The 16,546-nt window shown below is 34.6% G+C and overlaps 1 protein-coding gene across 1 annotated transcript in view; it reads left to right on the top strand.

Annotated features, from left to right (window-relative positions):
• The window catches only part of LOC100367341 (sodium- and chloride-dependent glycine transporter 1-like), a 47,581-nt gene extending 39,799 nt beyond the window's left edge, over window positions 1-7,782 (top strand). Inside the window, exons 9-14 of the mRNA XM_002730398.4 lie at window positions 382-494; window positions 760-891; window positions 1,185-1,284; window positions 2,506-2,606; window positions 4,930-5,103; window positions 5,627-7,782. Coding sequence (XP_002730444.2) covers window positions 382-494; window positions 760-891; window positions 1,185-1,284; window positions 2,506-2,606; window positions 4,930-5,103; window positions 5,627-5,818 — 812 coding nt within the window. The 3' untranslated portion in view covers window positions 5,819-7,782. The remainder of the gene's footprint in view (window positions 1-381; window positions 495-759; window positions 892-1,184; window positions 1,285-2,505; window positions 2,607-4,929; window positions 5,104-5,626) is intronic.
• Window positions 7,783-16,546: the final 8,764 nt, after the last annotated feature.

Consider the following 16,546-nt stretch of genomic DNA (forward strand, 5'->3'; position numbering starts at 1 on the left):
GGAGGTTACAATCATATTTTCTGTGTACATTTAATGAATTTAAATATTTTAAATCATTAAACGTTTTTCGGCATTCTTAACTTCGCAAATAAATATTATTTTACAAGTAAAAATTAGGTTTACATTCAGTGCAAAAGTGTACTTGAAATTAGCACTGGATCTTTTAAGATTGTTAGAACTATGGAAGCATGATCAATTTCTACTAACTTGTATTATCTTCTCATTTGCAGTTAAATTTTACCTACTCTTACTCTTTACAGGCGTTACTACAGTTACTGAGAGGAAACAGCAGCTACCTTTCTCTTGTGTTTACACCACTTACTGACATCATTGGTGATTTTATGCCCACTCTTTTGTTCATTTCAATATTTCTCTCCGCAGGACCTGGTTTGGCGTTTGTAGCATACCCAGAGGCCTTGGCTCGTATACCGCTAGCTCCGTTCTGGTCAATTCTTTTCTTCTTTATGTTGTTTACGTTAGGACTTGATAGTCAGGTAACTGTACTCCCCAAGTACTATGTAGTTTGGTGAGGTTGAGGAAGTTTATCTTTTGCATTCAAGGTGGTAATTCTCGTCGGAGCAAACTAACTTCAGTTGAGTTGTATGATTATGCTTATTATACATGAATATTCATTTTACAGAGCAGGGCACGCGTCTCCAGATAATGGTAATCTGTTTAATTCGACGAGTTATATCTTAACATTTACTTGCACCAGTGTTCTTATAGTCTAGACTTGATTGCTGTTCTGTTTCTATTTAGTTTGGCATGGTTGAAGGCGTATGCAGTGCGATCACGGACATGTTTCCAAATGTACTCCGCAAACGAAAGACATTTTTCATGCTGGGCCTCAGCATTGTCAGTTTCCTTCTTGGGTTACCACTAGTTTGTGAGGTACGTTTATACAGATTGGTTCACAAATTTTATTCAGCAGATACTGCAATGTATACACGAATACAGTGATTAAGGTTGAATCAAGTAAATATTATTTATTTTCTTGTCATTTCTCTTCGTGTGTTACGCTAAAGACTGGGCAAGGTGATGACATTTTTGTTTCTCTTTACGAGTTTACTCACTATCACTGCCATCTTGGAAGTATCACGGTAATTTTTTAGAATGTAACTGCGATTGTTAATTTAATTTGTATGAATGATTTGATTAAATTTTTTGCTAATTTTGTGTTGCAGGGTGGTATATACATATTCACTGTGCTGGACTGGTACACTGGAGTCATCTCTTTATTCATTGTTGCTCTCGTTGAATGCCTGGTGATTGGATGGATATATGGTAAGGTTTCATCACATTATGCAGATTCTAAAATGTTTTGATTTCTAGATGATCGACTTTTGGGAAAGAAAGATATTACGACACAGTCGTGTGCAAGATCTGATGTTTGGTCTACCGGTAATAGTTTAAAATACATTCTGTTGGACAATCACAAATAGTGTTAGTTTAGTGGCATAGTTATTGTGTCAGACCTGTTCAAATCTAACTGGGGGTTGGGCAACAAAAAAAGTGGTCAAATCGTACCCTGGCTGAGTGCGTAATGATGTGATTCATTCGCCAACAGATGTGCATCAAATTATCGTAATTTGGTTATGATAGGATAATGGTGACAGTCTTGCCACGTGACCAGAACATTTAAAAAAAGTACATTCTGTTACCGTTTCGTAATTGGGTCAATATGGAGATAAATAATCAACCATTTTTCATTCACTGCGAGAATCACGCGTTAGGCATAAAATCGAACATAAAAACAAGACAAACAAAGGTCATAGCGTCGTAGTGGCGTCAAATATCACGTGGGATTTGACAAACGCGAAACTATTTTGAGGCCATTTCCGTGCTTAATAATGTGCTGTACACATTTGATGATAGACAATTTCAATTAAGTGAGGGTATTCGAAAGCAATATTTCTCTGTCGAAGATCGGTCGGTCGATGTGAGTTACGAAATGAAAAAATTTGAGTTCAAAATCAAATCGTTCGATTTTTGCGGCAGATGTTAGACACACGTTTCTTGTGCATCTTGCGAGATCTCGCAGTTGAATGGAAAATCACCTATTATAATTATATTAGGTACATTACTTTAGTTCAGTGGAATATTTTATAGCCTAATTTTTTTTTGTGGCAAAACCAAATAGTTAACAGTCCAGTTATTTGTTAAGTAAGTCCGCTATATTTTGTTTGCTAACTGAAGTTTTTACAAAGGCTAGGTGGTGAGTCATTACCTAATTTAAATATTCTATGATTCAATGAATAAGTCTATTTTTCAGAAATGTGACACTCACTGTAAGCCTTGCGTTATTGGAAACTTTGAATTTAAAATTGGTCAAAAAACATACAACATGAAGTCCAGGATTCGAAAGCTTGTACGATTATCCAGAGATTTTAGAATTTTCAAATAGCAAGTCACAGGCAAAAACTTTCAGAAAATTGCTGCATTAAGAGTGTGTTAAGCAACCATCTCTTTTCTTAAATGAAATAACCATTTCTTAAATTTTAACAGGAGCTGATCAGTTCTATGATGACATTGCTATGATGTTGGGATCACGGCCAAATCCTTGGTGGATGATATGTTGGAAGGGAATTACTCCATTGTCTATCGTAGTGAGTATTAGCTATTTTTTCATAATATTTGCACATAAAATTGTAGCAATCATATTTATTTCCAGAATGCTTGTTTTTAGTTTTCCCATACAATGTAATCTGAAAACACAGGGCCTTATGCTATGGGTTCCAAACATTTGATTTATTTCTCAGACTTGCCTGGATTTGTTTGATTCAAAGTTGACACAAAAACAAGCATTATGCACATTGACTTTGTTTTATTTATGAATCATTAACCATAATATAATAATTACTGATTGGCCATTTCTTTTCCAAAAAAATATTTGAACATGTGATCAGATTTAGTACAGACGTTGCTCATGATTGGTTATGGGTGCACATAATTTTTAGTCCCTGTTCGGACATAGTCTGAAAATAGACTAGGGAATAGGGAAAATAGTGTGTGCCCAGACTTATCTCTTACACATGCTTGGACCTATTACATTCAAGCTTAATACATATATCATACATAATATCAACATATTCACATCAATTTGTTTCACAATCTCATTCAAGATGGCCAAATGATGGCCATTTTGTGTGCTAAAAATCATCAAAAATCGAGCATTTCTGGCATTCCGGAACTGAATATCAGTCATTTATGGACGTATTTTGTTCAAACTTGGTACATACATTTGACATTATGGGTCCCTGTTCATCAGATCAGATTCAAAATGGCTGACTGTGGTGGCCATTTTGTTTTAATGGATGTGGTTCCAGAGCCATATCTCTGACATGGTTTGACAGATTGTGTTCAAATTGTATATATTCATTATACATCATGTCATAGATTAGTTTGATGATCTGATTCAAAATGGCTGATCGCTAGCCTCTTTGTTTTAATTAATGCTGTTCAAGGGCAATATCTCTCAATATGGACATATACTCGTTTGATGATATGACTGAATGTCAATCATTTTAAGGTAGCGAGACTATTATTTGCTTACTTGTTTTCATCTTCTAATTGTGACCAAATGACTACAAATAGACCCAGGAAAGTATATATTTTTAGAATCGCCAGACTTCAAGCTTTACAAAAGTGTGTTTGCCATGCCCGTATCTGCATTCTATGACCCATTACTTAATCAAAGGTGAAAAATTACTTTTTCTGTAAAAAAAAAATTACGCATTTATGCTGGCGATAAGAAGTATTTTTTTCACTTTTCCTAGTTGTTCAATAGTCTGGTAAATTGAATGTGTCTGGTCAGTTTCATGCAAGCAACGCGTTTTAAAAAATAGTGTGCTGAATTTCAATTACTGTTTTAGTCGCATTGCCCCCAACTCAAACCACAACTCGTTGGTAAATAATTGATGAAATAGTTTGTCTGGACACATTCAAGTTCCTCTCACTGTCACCTCAAAGCTGTGAAAATTTGGTGTTAATCCGACGACAATAAGTATACGTTATTTTTTGTTAAAGACCTTGTATTTTGAAAAACATAAACTCCTAGAAAACGTTCTTGAAGTAACAGCAAAGATTTTCAAGCTTGTTTATCGGCACAATCAATTTGTTTTCCCATCAAGGTCTGCTTTAACATGTGTAGGGACATCCAAATGTGTAAGGCTATTGGAAACCAAAAAAATAAAGGAATGGGATAGCTATAATTGGATAAATTCGGCATATGAAAACACCAAAATCAATGATTTTTTTCAGTGGCTGTGTGACCTTGTGTCTGACACATTCATATGCAAATGACTAATCTGTGAAACAAACAGGGGCGGAGACAAACCACTCAAATGTTTGGAAACTCTCATTGTGTGTCAGATAGCTACTGATAACACATCCTAACATTGCTTTGTCTTGAGTTTATCTTTGAAACTTATAGGCACACAGATTAAACCTGTGTTATTGATTTTGGAAAACACTACTGAGGCTGCCTTGCTTCCCTTCAGAAAATCTACATTTTAACCAACTTACATGACATTCTATGTTATGTTGACTTTATCACATGAAAGTGTATAGTGCATTTCATCAATTAATAAATAAATGTGAAAATCGTAATTTTCAACACAAATAATAGTCTCGCTACCTTAAAGTTAAAAAATCGTCATATTCAAGCATCAGCTTCTGGATCCACATCTCTGACATGTTTATGTTCAAACTATACATCTTAAATTTGATAACTAATGGGAACTGTGCCATGCATGGCTTGTTTTTTTCAAAATTTTATTCAAAATAGACAACTGGTGGCCATGTTATTTTTTTTTTTATGGGAGACATTTTTTGGACATGTCAGAGATTTTGTTTAAAGTTGGTAAATACAAAGATGATACAAATTCGTGTTAGATTATCATGTCCTTGACAGTCACTTTTTAATTGCAGTTTATCATCATAATGACTTACGTTGACTACGTACCAGTTTACTATAATGACTACCAATACCCACCGACGGGTGAAGTGATTGGATGGCTGTGTGCAGCTGCATCAATGGTCATGATACCACTAGTGATGGTCCAGGAATATTGTGTCAATGGTGTGGGAGATGGATTTATAGAGGTAGGTTTGATATTGTCTTACAGTTATACTGTGATGTGCATGGTGTTGTATATGCCTGTGCATTCACTTCCTCTTCCTCAGATGTCAATAGTTAATTAGTGTCAGATGGGATTTGGCTACAACAAATTGTAATTTTTATTACTGATGTGTCAGACAAATTAGAATGAGAAAATGCTCGCAGTCTAAAAATTTCATTCATAGGCAGGTAAATTAATCATCTGGAACAAAAACAATTTTCCTAAATATACTGTCTGAATTTTTTCTTTATTTTTTTGGAAAAAGACACGAAAGATAAAAAAAAAAAAATACTAACAGCTTCTAATTAAAAAATGATAATTCAGATTATAGAATTTAATATAGTTAGATCCTTGTGAAACTACTGTTTACATTTCAGTAACCTATCACAAGTAAACACGCTGCTGGTAACACAGACTGCAAAGTTTTTTCATTATATCCTTGCAATTAAGTCGTGCTGACTGTATGAGCAGTGTTATAATTATTTAACATTTTTCTACTTTTTCAGCGTGTCAGGTCGCTGCTTGTACCCACACCAGACTGGGGTCCTGCTTTACCCCAGTATCGTACAGGTAGATATGCTCCCATTAATGAAAAACCAGCATCTTATCACCCAATGGAACAATTCAAAAGCAATGGCACAAACACAGGAAAAGATTCCGAATTTAACGATATTTCTTCTTATTCCACCAAGATTTAATTGTCATGAATATATTATTTTCACAAACTAACACTTTTTTTTCTCGATAAAACACAGCACCCTTGATTTAATTTCCTGAAGTATATATTATTAAGTACACATTATTTAAAAAGTTCTAAGTTTTGTATTCATTTCTATTTCTATAAATATCCGATTTTTTTTACTAAACATTCATATGCGAGATCTCCAATGCTTTACAATTAGATACTTGTTGTTGTTGTTAGATGTTGTTGGTGGCCTTTTAGTTGAATCGGTTGGATGTGTATCTTCAGAATTCAGAATATTAAATTGTAATAATTGTATTTTTATAATTAGCTAGTATGTGCTTAATGTGAAGTGTCCTCTCATATTTGAGAACGTTATAATTATGAAACGGTCACGTGGAATAGAATAAATCATATTGTATCACTAAGTTTATTAAAATCACACCAACATTCCACTTTTTGTGTCACTCTGAGCTGCATTTGGTCATTGAAATGGAATATTTTAATAGAACAATTACAGACAGTCATAGATTAAATTGTGGGCAGGACAGATCTACATAACCAAACCAATATTCCACCTTTATTGCGTCAGCACATTGAAAATTGGAACAAGATAAACACTAACCTGGTTATCAACAACTTCAGAAATTTGTGTCAAATACTTGTACCATATTGTATCAGTTAATCATTAAATAATTTGTATATAAGGGAGAGGGCTGATAATTTATTTTATCAACTAAGTAATACATTGTATAAAGTTATTACAAGAATATTGTAAGGGTATGCAAAAAAGCAGTATGGTGATCGTATAATAATGTTTTATATTTACATATCAATCGAATGTCTATTTTGATCTTTTTTTCTCAGTATTTATCTGCCTTGGACAATGATTTACAATGATTCATATGGTCAGTTTTTAATGAACTGTTGAGATCTATATATATAATATATGATATATACGGTAATAGAGGAATTAATACACAACTACATGAATATTGAAACTTAACAGCACAAGCATACATTATAAACTGCAGTGAATTATTAAAGATAAAGCTCCTGATGAGTGAGGTACTTGTACCTTATGAAACAGTGCTGTTGAGTTTCAATATTCATGTAGTTGTGTATTCATTCCTCTATTACCATGTATATTATATATGTATATGTATTAATCCTCTATTACCGTATTTATGCGCTCTACATATACATTGTATTGAGCACTTTTGTTTTGGAATAATCAACTCGCACATCTAGACTATAATATATGATATATATACATATATTATATATATATATATAAACTAGTGATTTTTGTTTATACCATATTATCACACCTTTGTATTGCTGTGGCAGCATTATTAGTACACTAAAAAAACGGGTATATAGAAGTACTGGGACTGGTAAATAATACATAGAATGTAGTTGTCTTGGTTATTACTCCATATATCCAGACGTGTCTGGTAATGACTCTTCATCTGTGGTATATGAATGAATATTCACACTGCTGATGAAGACCAATGGCCAAAATGTCTATTGATTAATTACCATGAATTTTAAAATATTTGTTTTATACTTTATGAAATACATATGCCTTAATTTGTTTCACAATAGTTGATTTTCCGTTAATGCAAGATCCTGCACAGTGCATGAAAGGTGTGGATCAAACTCCTCCTGCAAAAATTGAATGATTTGAACTTTCATTTTTTTGTGGTTCAAGGTTGATATGCCGATCTTTTAGAGAGGAATATGGCATTGAGATCATAAAATGATCATAAAATATTTATAGTACATCATTAAGTGTCAAAATACCTAACAAATATTTTAGCGTTTGTCGCACGTGATGACCTTTTAAGCATAATGTGGGATCTAGCAGTGATTGTCTATTGGAAATACTTTTTCTGATGTGAAACTATTGACTAGAAAGTTAATGTAAAATTTCGCAAATAATCAATGCAATAAATTATTAATTTCTTCATCTGAAAAGATATTTGTGTTTATTTTATTAAATGCTATGTGTTTTGTCATACCTGGTGGTGTATTTAATAATATGAGGTTATTCAAAATATACCGTGCATTGTACAATACGGTTAGTGTTTGTTTCAAATAACGTAACTAGGATTGAGGACCTTATTGTTCATGAGGATTATGATTCAGACAAATGAGTAAATAAAAACTAGGAGTGACAGACTAATTTAAAAATTACTGCATCCAAGCTAGTCTACTTCGTCATTTATCATTGCCAATTTCTTACACTATAATAGTATAATTCTTCAACGAAGTAGGTACTAGTAGTCCGCATTTTTAGAAGCAAAGCTAACACGTACACGTACAACGGCAAATAACAAATTCCTCTCTAATAAACTTTCTGGTGCTTTACTGGAAAATGCGTGCCGAGAACATTTGCACAATGCATTAAATAAAATGTAGGTAATATTGCGTACACGTCATTGTAAAAGACTGAATATTTGGGAATATCGTGTTAACTAATATTGTGGAACATCAAACGTAAAAGGTGTATTAAATAAAGTGTGGATATCATTGTGTACGTGTCATTGTAAAAGTCGGAATATTTGGGAACATGTTAACTTCGAACGTGACATGTGAAATGTAGAAGATAACATCCAGTAGGGATCATTTACATGGTATAGAATAAGTATTATAGTGTCAAATCAAAATGAGTTGAGATAAAATCACAAACAATAATGTTGATGTATATGATACTGTACTCAAACACTTATTTATGTAGTCACGGGGGAAAATGTTGAATACACTGCTGTATTGTTACTGAAAATACATAATTATTTAAATTATTTAATTGACAAAAATAACAATTATAACAAGTTGTGTATATGCAACTGGAATACTAATTAATTAATCGAGGATGACAGCAACGGGACTGCTCATATATACTGATTAACTGTCGTTCTTCCGACCTTCAACAATTGCGTAATTTTTTCATTTCCTTGAAAACCAGTAGCCTGAATGTTTTGATGTATGCAAGTACCTTGGGTGGATCTCTATCATATTTTGTGTCAGTATTTTATTTTGTTATTTTGGTCAAAAACGACGAGTATTTGAAAACTATCATTTAATTTGATCTGATACGTGGTATGTAGGCATCGTGGTTCAATCTGTTATATTCTCATTCTGTGATATCAACTGTTCTCTATTTTTAGTAAATATTTTGTCATGTTTGGTTTAATTAAAAAGATACATGGCCATTCCTGGTGTTTGTGGAATAACCAATAGGAGGGAACTAGAAGAGAAACAGCGACAGTTATGTACAACGTCAAGTAAAATAATGACAATCTTATAAAGAACATGACACATCTGGTGTTTGCAAGTTGAACTTCCACGTGTTGTACAGTCGCCAAGATACACATAAAAACACAGGTGCTCATGATATTGCTAGGTTATTGTATTTTGTTTGCAAATAAAGATATGATAGTATTACTAGTAGTTTCTGCAATGTTACGAGTTACCTTTTGTATCAGTATTTCAGAAACTTATACTTTGAAATATACATTCAAAATATACAAAGAACGTCCAAAATTTAAGAACTTTCACTGTGCATATGTGTCGGCGCAATTCTATTAATAATTATTAATAATGAGTCCCTACGCATGCAGACTTCATCAGTTTTTCGCCATGTTTGTTAACCTAAGGATTTCATTCACTGTAACCAGACTGTTGGCGTTACCATCCATCCCAATTGTTGCACTACTACTGCTTATTACTAAACAGGTAATCAGATCTGATATTTTCACATGAATTCGGGAGGCTAGAAATCGCCCGTTTCCTGGGTGATATACATTTATAGTACACAAGCATGTTTAAATTGCCTGAACTATTATGTAATAAAACAACTCTTTGCAAATGTTTCTTCCTACTGCAATGCACAACTCGTTTATGCATTATTTCAGTATTTTATCCCTCTGATATGATATTGTATTGATTTTGTATATTTTGATAATAATAATGTGCAGTTTGGGTTGCTAGTTTGCATTTTACCATTAACACTATAATGTTTGGTGTACAGCAAATTCGGCAGGATTTCCTCATCAACATTCTCCAGAATGGCCTGCTGCAGAGACCCATGTGGTAGGTTCAATAATTCAGAAGGCTGTAAGAAATTGTCCAGAAACTGTTGTGAAATTGGAGGATACAGATATAGTGAGTTTGATTGACACTGGAGCGGAAGTGTCAACCATTACAGATGGATTTTTCAATGAGCATTTCGCTTGTGATAGAGACCTTGTTGTCGTATTTTGGTTGATCCACAGTTCTGCTTCACTGGGATTAGAAATCCCCTACATTGGTTATGTGGAGCTTCAGTGACAGTATTTAACATGAGGTTCAAGGTCTTGGCTATCTGGTTATAAAGATCCGGTCAATACCCCAGTTGAAGACAGAAAAATAAGGATTACTGGTGTGCTTTGATCAAATGTATTTAGATAACATTAAGAAAAAACTTGTTTATCAGTATGGTGATAGTTACAGAGAAAATTTTCAAAGTCTTTAAGTAGTAGTGATGTCCAGACTATGCATGCTGTTGAGTTGTATTGACCAGTAGTGATGAACCAATAGACATTTGCTACTATTTCTGAGGTTAGGTGTGTTTGTGTTGCCTGTAGAATACCTATTTTAATACCAGCTCCCTCACTTAATGTTATTGAAGGTTCTGTTCATCCTGCTGCCAAATGGCAAGTGTACCATGCTTTGCATGACAATCTTCAGGCTCATGTTGATGAGTGAATTTAGAGTGACATATGTGTTCCCAGGGTTCCCATGCAAGTTGCTAACTGCTGTGAATCAGATGTTGATATTTACTTACTACCTCATACACCAGTTGGCATAGCTCAGTCTGCCACTCTAGAGCCTACAGTCGAATTACATACAATCAGCGAGAGTTCTGTGCATGTGCAGGTGGTACCTGAAAGAGAGACGCATTCTTCTGTAGTTAAAGATATAGTATCAAAGATAGATATTGGTCAGCACAATGATGCAGAACTGAGATACTTGTATGATGTGATAGGCAGATATAGCCATGTTTTTAAAAAGCATGACAATGATATTGGGTCGTGTGATTTGGCTGAACATAGAATAGCCACAGTAGATGATGTGCCAGTAAAGATATCTTACCGAAGGTTCCCCTATCAGTGGGATGAGGTGAAAAAGTACCTATGCATGTCTTTGGAACTCAGTATAATAAGACAGTCATGCAGTCCTTATGCCTCTCTTGTGGGAAAATGATGGAAGTTTGTTTGTGTTGACTATCGTGTACCATACAGATGCATACACTCGCCCAGAATTGATGAAGCATTAGACATATTGAGTGAGGCTAGGCACTTTTGCAGCCTTGACTCGGCTCATGTCATTCATCAGTTACCAGTTGTGGTGAAGGATATAGAAAAAACTGCTTTTCTCTCATGCTCAGGCGGCGACCACTACGAGTATGTATAGATGCCCGCAGGCTTGTCAGGCGCTCTGGAGATTTTCATGAAATTAATGGTGTTTGGTGATCAGAATTTCCTGATGCTACTTGTTTATTTGGGTGATATTCTTGTATTTGGGTCGACATTTGAAGTAACACTTCAACATCTAGAAATGGTTCTTTCACACCTGACAAAACTCAATCTAAAATTAAAACCAAGCAAGTGTTATCTATAACTATTTCGGTCCTTTACCCGAGAAGGTTGGAGCTGTACAGCATTTGCCAAGAACTCAAACTGAGCATTTTTCCGGATATAACAAGAGGTTTATACCAAAAATTACGCTAAATCAGCCGCACTCTGGAAGAACCTACTTACAAAACCTGATAACATATCCAGTCAGAAAACTATTATGTCAAGTCTAACCTACATCGCCAGATCACAGAATCAATGGAATCAGTCATGTGAGGATTTGTTTCTCTGTTTAAAACAAGCTCTTGTATCGCCACCTGTGATTTTAAATCACCCTCTATCTCGGAGACTGATGCCAGTTAGAGGTAGTATTATCACAGCAACAGGGTTACAAAGTAGTAGTCCTGGGTTATGGGTCATTAAGCTGCCGAGAAAATTACAGTGCTAATTAGAAGTCAATGTTATTAACCGAGTATGCTAACTGAAGTCACTTCTAGCTGTAAATGAGATGTACAATGGCCAAAGCAGGGAAACGATTGTATCCAACAATGGGTTCCCTAGTTGATTCCAGACCGCTTGAGATATTAGCTATGGATTTTACAGTTCTGGAACCCAGCTCAACCAGTATTGAAAATGTTCTTGTTATGACGGATGTGTTCTGTAAATTTACCCAGACTATTCCCACAAAAGACCAAAAGGGTATAACAGATGCCCGTGAACTTGTCCGTGATTGGTTCACACGATTTGGTGCGCCTCAACGTTTTTAAGAATTCTGTAAAATTTACGATGTGAGAAAGAGCAATACCACATCAAACCATACCACCCTGAGGGCAATGATCAATGTGAAAGATTTAATCATATTCTCAATGACCGTTTTGCACTGCCAGCTAAGGAACAGACATAGCCGGAGTACTTACCTGAGCTTACATATGCTTACAATATTACTCCACATCCTTCTACTGGCTATTCACCACATTATCTTTTTGTTGGGAGAGAACCAGATGGTGAAGATAATGAAAACTAGATGGAGGAGTGGGTTGTAGAACACCAGAAAAGGCTGCCTGAGGCCATCGCTGAGTGCCTCAGAGAGCACAGAGAAATAGGCTCTGAGACGAATAGCCAGAAATAATTCCAAGGCTGATATAACTGATTTATCTATCTATTGGTGACTCGGTATTCCTTAGAAACTTGGCTGTTAAAGGACGTAATAAAATCTAGAACAAATCTGATTCTGAACATTTTCATGTAGGTTAGATACAGGAGGTCACACCTATTATCACACCAAATGAATCATTCTCCTTAGCTTTAAGGCAGTCTTTTCTGTGTTTGATCTCCCAATGTTTGATATACGGACAGCATATCCCGTCTGAGTGTGTTTACCTTGCTCACTTTGAAACATGTGCAAAGAACTAAGAAATTGATTCATCCCTTGTACTGTACCAACATGAAATGATAAACAAAAAATGTCGGAAAACCTGTTTCATGTGTCAGAATAAGAAACACTTGTTTTAAAACATGACACATCTAAACTGTGGCTAGGTGATTGGATTGTGGACAAGAGATTATATCTCGCAATTGTGTGAAATATTACTGTGTATTTTTAATAAGATATGATTAACCTGTTAATCACTATCATAGCATAGACATGTGTATTCTACACACATCACACAATATTTATAAACGGATTGGGTTAAGGCATATGCTTGTTTTTTTATGATTAATAAATACTCATTAACTCTGGACAAGTCAATGTAAAAGTACATGGGGCTGACAGGATAAGTGTTAATGTACCGAATACCTGCAATTTGGGTTAATAATCATTTGCTGATAGACCAACTAAAAATACAATTCTATGACGAAAAGAGATGTAGATAACCTTATTTGTAGAGTCTTTCAGGAAAATCAGCACCAGGCCTGTGAATAAAAGCGAAAACATTGTTTTGGAGATATCTCACTTTTACATGTGAAGTCAAGAAAGTGTCCAGTTTCCGGTTCAGCAATGGAATGGAAAATTTATTTGGATAAAAAGGGAGTCGATGGATACATTGTACACGAATTTTTCTAGTTCATAAAGATTGTCTGTGAGTTGCAAATATTGGCAATATTGTTTTTTGTGAAAGGCGGTAAAGACATGTATTAGAAGCTGCCATTATATTGAGTGTCCCTTCTCTGGAAAAGGAAAAGTACCAAACAATATCAGAAAATCAGAAAAGATTCATTGGACGTTGTATGAAGTAGAACAGGAATATTATCAGAAAAGTCGGACAAGTTGAGTTGAATGAAAAGGCAGAATGTTTGATGACCATGGAAAAGCAGATATGAAAGCCGGGAAATTTTCTTTTGAAAGTTTTGAAATTTTTCTAGAAATTTTCTTCGCGAGACGTCAAAGTAATCTGGGAGTTATTGTTCTGAATGTGGAGAGAATATCTGAAATGTGAATCAAGGAGTTTGGGATGGTGGTAAAGCCAGCTAGGAAGTCCTGCAAGTTTCCTGGAAAGGCGAAAAAAAACAACAACAATCAGGTAGTTTCATTTTCACTTTCGTCAAAAACTATCAATATTATGTAGTCAAAATTATGGTCAAAATTATAAACGGAAACATAACCTGTGTGAAACCAATACTGGATTTCTATTTTCTACATCCGATATGAGAAACAGTGAAGTAAAGAAATAATGTATTGTATGGCTTTGTTAGTTTTTTTCCCAAAGGAATGGTAAAATACAAGCACTTTACTAAACGTGTTTATAAAACATTTTTAGATAAATAAGTAATTACCAAAATATTTTGATTTTGTTGATTTATCATGAAATAAATATGCTCTGCAAAATTTGTAAAGCGAAATCTCCTAACATTAATTAACATTAGACATTTAAAACATATATAGAATATGGTATACGGCTCGTAAGACGTTCATTCAGGCGTGCGACAACAAGACAAATGTAAGCTCGAGAAAAATGAATTGTATTTCATATAACAATCTTCAAATTCGGAATGCGTATCTACTCTGCAGGGGTTCTATGTTGCATCTTTATTTTTTGGGAATGTTTGAGCTAATTGGTGACCATCACTTTCAATGTGAACCAATTTTTTAGTACGACTTTAAAACATTTCCATATTATGGAGTGTATAACTCCGATTGGTCTGCAATTTTGTATGTGTATTCCACTGTGAAGATGTTTTTATTCATACATATATCACATCGCTTGGTCACGTGGCTTAATGCACATGGTCATCTGTCTTCATTAGCAGGCCGTAGCCAGCAATTTTGAATAGAGGGTTCGAAAACAACAATAATATATTTGCTGTGAAACGTACATTTTTTTAATTTTTAAAAGGAAAAAGAGTGAATTCTTTGGTATCTTAGAGCTCTGTTACTGACATTTTTATATTGTCGGTTTTAAATTTAATTGGCTTACTTTGTGTTACGTTGTTAAGTTATTTCACACGACATCTTTAACTATTTTACCATTTTTAGAGAAGGGGGTTCCTGAGCTAGCGCCCACCCACCCACAGACAAACACACACACACCCTAGACCCATTACGACAAATTGTTATACACAAAAAAGACAAGATTGTGCGCATTATTGTCTAATCCTTTTAAGGTAGAATGCTACTCACAAGTTGTTTCACTTTTCGCAGATAATAGCGCACATAAATTCAAACGTATTATTGCAATACTACAAAATCATTGATCTAACGGTATTTTTGTGTATCCGCCTAACTCAATACTAAGTTTATGGCGAAAACTTGCTTTGAAATTCCAATGAAGTATCTCTCAGGTTCTAATACTACTCTTATTTTTCCAGTAAGTACACAGCCTGGATGATTGTGAAATTGAGGCATGCCATTCTTGCTGACAACAATCTTTTATTCCTTGAATGAATATCCCTAAGAAATTTGCAGTATCCCAAACTTGTTGACAATGCTAAAACCATATTTGAACAGGAGATTTTTTTTCATGTGGGTTGCCCAAGTAAGTCTGCCGGTCTCGTCTAATCGTTTAAGCATTATATAACATGTTTTGAGCTGGTACCGGCTATTTTCAAGTAATTTCAACCAATATGAGATACAACGTTTGAAATAAACACAGCATATTCATGACAGCCTCCCACATTCGCCACCGCTACATTGTTTGTACAACTATTAACGCTAAGTAGATATCCGAATTTTCGTACCCCCATATCGCTACCATAACAAACAGCTGGCACAATGATTGCATCAAACAAATTACATGTAAATGCATTATCCAATGGCATACCACCAAGGTTTCTAACAGTATGTAAATGTTTTGATTCACTGTAAATCTTTGGGGGGGGGGCGGTAAAATAATATGCATTCGATGGTATTTTAGCAGCGGTCTCCATAGACTACAATGACTACATTTTTTCTATGAACTCACTCAAAATATTGTCAATTTTCCAAGACATCAAAAAGAAATGTGTCAGGTACTATATATATCACTGTTTCATCATATGTTACCGTGAATAATTGTGAGATATTGGGATATATGCTTGCCATAAAAAACAATAGTAATATGCCCTAAAACAGACAAAACTTGTTAGCTTCACTGTATTTTATTGATTGAGTACGGTAACCTCAAATTTTGTATTTAATTTTCTTCATTCTTGTAATATTTTTACATGATATATTATTTATGTAAAAATGAAGAAACTGACAATAGTTTGTGTAACACACTACTTTGATAATGCAGACTTTGGCATACCATACAGTACATTACATAAGTTATCCTCATTGGATGTAACTTTGCAAACGTATCGACAACACAATCAATATCGATTTCGCAATGAATGTGGAATTATGCTAGAGATGTCTATTTCTCTTGCCCCGGATATGTTTTCAATATTTTCAATGCGAAGAAACTGCGCTCACACTCACAGCTTGTCACTGAAATGACCGCAGTTTTTGTAGTAAAACTAATATGTTTGAATAGTATGATTCATCGCATATTTCGAATGCTGAAACAACACACTGGAGTAAATTGTTGACTGCAAAAGGCTCTTCGACCTATACAACTCGTGAACGAATTTTGCTTCCAATCCGTAGCTGTGCACTATTGTCCAATTACACAGGCTACACGCTCTAATGCAATAAGTTGACTACA

This window comes from Saccoglossus kowalevskii, chromosome 3 (assembly GCF_978046115.1).
Source record: "Saccoglossus kowalevskii chromosome 3, keSacKowa6.1, whole genome shotgun sequence".
NCBI lineage: Eukaryota > Metazoa > Hemichordata > Enteropneusta > Harrimaniidae > Saccoglossus > Saccoglossus kowalevskii.